The sequence below is a fragment of the Corvus brachyrhynchos genome, unplaced genomic scaffold (assembly GCF_000691975.1).
Source record: "Corvus brachyrhynchos isolate BGI_N302 unplaced genomic scaffold, ASM69197v1 scaffold114, whole genome shotgun sequence".
Lineage (NCBI taxonomy): Eukaryota > Metazoa > Chordata > Aves > Passeriformes > Corvidae > Corvus > Corvus brachyrhynchos.
The window spans coordinates 1,105,169-1,109,294 of record NW_008238337.1 but is presented as its reverse complement, the minus strand read 5'-3'; the positions used below and the strand labels follow the sequence as shown (position 1 = coordinate 1,109,294).

General features: G+C 40.8%; 1 protein-coding gene across 1 annotated transcript in view; it reads right to left on the bottom strand.

The window, feature by feature from the left end:
• The window catches only part of SLC15A4 (solute carrier family 15 member 4), a 22,657-nt gene that overhangs the window by 13,433 nt on the left and 5,098 nt on the right, over positions 1-4,126 (bottom strand). The window contains exons 2-4 of the mRNA XM_008634132.2: positions 1,904-2,199; positions 973-1,141; positions 325-402 (exon numbers count right to left, since the gene is read on the bottom strand). Coding sequence (XP_008632354.2) covers positions 325-402; positions 973-1,141; positions 1,904-2,034 — 378 coding nt within the window. The 5' untranslated portion in view covers positions 2,035-2,199. The remainder of the gene's footprint in view (positions 1-324; positions 403-972; positions 1,142-1,903; positions 2,200-4,126) is intronic.

Genomic DNA, 4,126 nt, shown 5'->3' with positions numbered 1-4,126 from the left:
AGGAATGCTTCTGTCCTGGTAGGAAAACTCAGGGCATGGAGATTGATAAGCTTTCTTCAAAGATCAGACTTCGGCCACTGAAGGATAAAGAAATTCTTGATGAAAGCAGTGGGAGTTACCTGCATCCATGCAGAACAGGCTGGTGTGAGCTCCAGGTAATTGCTGGTATGACAGAATCTGGGCCATGCATCATGCACCTAAACGCCCAAAGGCTGAGGTCACTGACCCCCAAAGGCACTACCCAAACTCCCAGGAAGTTTTGTACTCATCTAATCTGCATTTCAACGAAAGAAAGGTCCTTTTCACTTGTTTAGCTCTGCTTACCGTGTGGATAGAGTTGGTGTCATTCGATATCTCAGGAATTTTCAGATGGAGACTTTGTAATACGTATGTTGTCTGCATCTAGCATTAGGAAAGAGGAGCTGAGGTTACTTGGACAAGGAGTGCTGAGAGCAAGGTATTTTTCATTTTACAACAATTAACAAAGATTGTACCAGAGGTGAAGTGCTAACACAGCAAAGTGAAAAGAATTATGGTTAGCACATTACAGGATTTTTTTAACCTTACAGTTATTTTTACTAAAACCACAAAGAATCATTTGTGTGTCTTTGAAAACAATTCCTGCATAGTTTTTTTGCCCAAAATGTATTTGATATCCCGAATCATCTCAGTAAGACAGAACCTGAAAATTAACATGAGGTCTAGATCACCTACCCTAACCTATGTGAAACAACTGCAAGATGAAACACAGCACAGTGTTTAAGATATGGGATTTTGAACAACTGTGAGTATTAACTACAACTGTAATGATTTAAATTTTTTTTCTATTATTAAGTCAAAATATTATTTGAGAGTATTCTTAGCAGTTGTTTTTCATCTCTCAACTTCAGGGTAAGTTTCATATTCAACCCCCCCAAAATGTTAAATTAGAAATTATGTAAAATATAACTGTAACCATTTGGAACTACTCACTTGAAAATACACTGTCCAGTAAGGTATTAAAGCCAGAAAGACAGGGATAATCTTGACAAGAGCTTTTACATCTTCTACTTTATCTTCTCTGAAGGGCCCCCCCCGAGACAGCTTGGCCATCTCAAAGAGGCTTTGCCTTCGAGGCTGGTGCAGCACTCCCTGGCCTTCACTTTGGAAAAGAGTTTGAAATGTTTAGTTAAACATAACTGGCAATCCTTATAAAAAGGTAATGCATTTCCAAACTAAGTCATTCATGTAAGTTACAGCAACACAGCTGGGCCAGAATGGATCCCCAGCAGGTGGAAACACAAGAGGAAACCTTCTGCTTTGAAGTTTCCTTATTTCCCATCCTCCCCACACACCCAGCCCTAAGTAACTGGCAGAACTTAGAATAACCTGTATTGTGTGATATTGCTTGTGAAGTCATTGAATTGTTTGGCAACCTGAACACATGAAACCTCTCTGCAGAGGAGGCACCTGACATCTCTTACCAGTGATTAAACTCAACCACCAGTGTTCATGGTCAACTCTTAAGAGTGGAAAAATTTTGGCTCCCCATCAAGCTACTTACAGCATTAAATGCAGATGACAGTGTTTTTCAAATCAGAAGGCATCCACAAACATATCTAACAGAGAAGAAAGTTAACTGATGCTTAGAAGCAGCACCGTCAGGTTACATTACACTTTCAGAAACTCTGAACTGGCAGGACACAGAGCCCAGCTGACACCATGACCTGGCTGCAGGGAGATCCAGTGATCTCAAAGTGTGCCTCTCTTCCACCCCTCAACTCCCAGAAACTATCTCCAGGACTCCAGTTTTCCAGTTCTCGGGGCAAACCTGCACATTCTCCTGCAGTCTCTGGTGTGAGTTACTACCAGCCAGTCTGAACTAACTCTGAATTGAGGTCACACAGAAGAGCTCATCACAAACCTGTTTGCTGAATGCTCCCCTTGGGTCTTCTTGGAGCAACAGGAATAGGTGAGAATTTTGAACATGTCTGTGAAGGCACTACCATCAGGAGGTTTGGTGATGAAGAAGCTCTGCCCACATAAGAAAACCATGAATGAAATCCCAATGCAAACTGTTGGGATGCTGTATCCGATCACAAAGCTCACGTTCTGCTGAATGTATGCAATGCCTCCCAGAGAGAGGATAGCTCCCAAGTTAATGCTCCAATAAAACCAATTAAAAAATCTTCTTGTGGCTTCTGGACCCCGGTCTTTGACCTGGAAAAGATTAAAAGCAAGTCACTCCGTTTCTGAAGAAAATAAGGCTAAAGAGAATTAGAATCTTTGAATTAGAATTCAAACAATGCACTGAAGAGTCCAGGTTCCATTTAGAATCACACTGAAATGATTTAAGTGTTTTGGGCTTCACAGGGTATTTGATGCAGTGACAGCTTAGTGAGCTGCACCATTATGTGACTAACGTTCTAGAAGCTCGGCACAGGGATGAAAAAGCCACACGCTACTGAGACACAGCTTCCCCAGAGAGGCCATTATTATTTCTATCACACTGACTCTCATTGGGTCATTTCTCTACACAAAGCTCCCTCAGATTAACATCCCACAGTTCACAGGAGTTTCAGTAACTATTTTTTAGTAACAAAAAGTTAAACTACCTAAAAATTCACGTATTGCCACAATTGCTTCTTCTAACTGTATCTACATAACAGTTAACTCTATTCCATTTTCTAAGCCTCAAATGAATACTTGATAATTAAACAACAAATTTAAATTTTAACATTGTCCTAATGCCTCTCATCAGAACACAAATTGAGGACTTGTCATTCTGACCTTTAAAAAAAAATTTAATTAAATTTGGGTTGCCTGAGGATCACAAGGCCACAGTAAATATTTATTTATGACTAACTCGGTGCTGTTCATAGTGTTATTTCTCTGCTTGAAGCTCTCAGTGTCTCTCCAGTGAAAGTAAAGACATCCCTGGTTTATAGAACTATCCTGTACAGTTTTCACCATCACTCTTTATTATTGCCTATTGTAAGTTACCCCATGTTTTGCAATGAAGTCCCAGGAACCCAGCATCACTCATAAGAGGTGATGTAAGAGAAATTAGGCAAATTAAAATTTGAAATACATTAAAAAGATCGAGTAGTCTGTAAAAGAATCCATAATACTTTATTTGTCAGTGGCTGATGACAGAAAGGCCATTAACAGTAACTAGCAAGTCAGTGCCATGCACCAGCCTTGCTGAGTCAGTTATCTTTCATTTGTAATTGCAAATTTCCCCTCCTCATTTGCCAGATCTTCAAAAGATCCATGTTTAGTTTGCAATACGAAAAGCAAATTGTGTCTTGAAATGAGTTTTTAATGCTGTCAGTTCTGATTAACAGCTTCAGGTTTCCCAGTGGTGCACAAACCCATCCGTATCATTTAGCCAAGCCCAACCAAGGAAATATTAAAATATCTATTCCTGTGCATAGCTAATGGCATTGTGAGGCATTCAGGTATGTCTGTTAGAATGTCACACACAATCCTGGAGACTAAACCCAAGAAATTCTCCCTCTCCAGCTTCAACTCGGTACTCATTTCCTAACTTTCATCAACTGCAGCAGTGTGTCAATCTAGGAATTGTTCTAAACCCCAATGAGCAGCAGGATATTAGCAAACAATTACATGAACACAGTGCTCCAACATGTGCAAAGTGTTAGCAATCTGTTTGATGAAGTTTCCATTTATTCATCACAAAGTCTCAGTTCTCTCATTTCTGCAAGGAGGATGACTTCTCATCCTCCCTCTTATACATGACCTAGCTGACATCTCTACAAAGGAAAGCTGGGAGAAGAAAGCAAACTTTGATCCAGGCAAGAACAGGGAAGCACAGCATGAGGCTTCTATCAAGCATTTCCCAGCCTCCGATCATTAGCTCCTGAGAAACTTCCTGAACCAAGAATGGCTTCTCTTTACTTAATCAATGCAGCAGCTCTCCTCTCCACAAACTTGTGTAACCTGCCTCTGAACCCAGGTCAGTTTTCAGAATCCAAAATATCCCACGGCAAAGAGCTGCACAGGTAATTACACTGTGGGAAGAACTACCTCCACTTGCCTGCTTTGAACCTGCCCTGTCCGAGCCTCGCTCCTTTTACCTCGTTCCAGGAAACAAAAGAGACAGCTGAGCTCCATCCCATTCCTG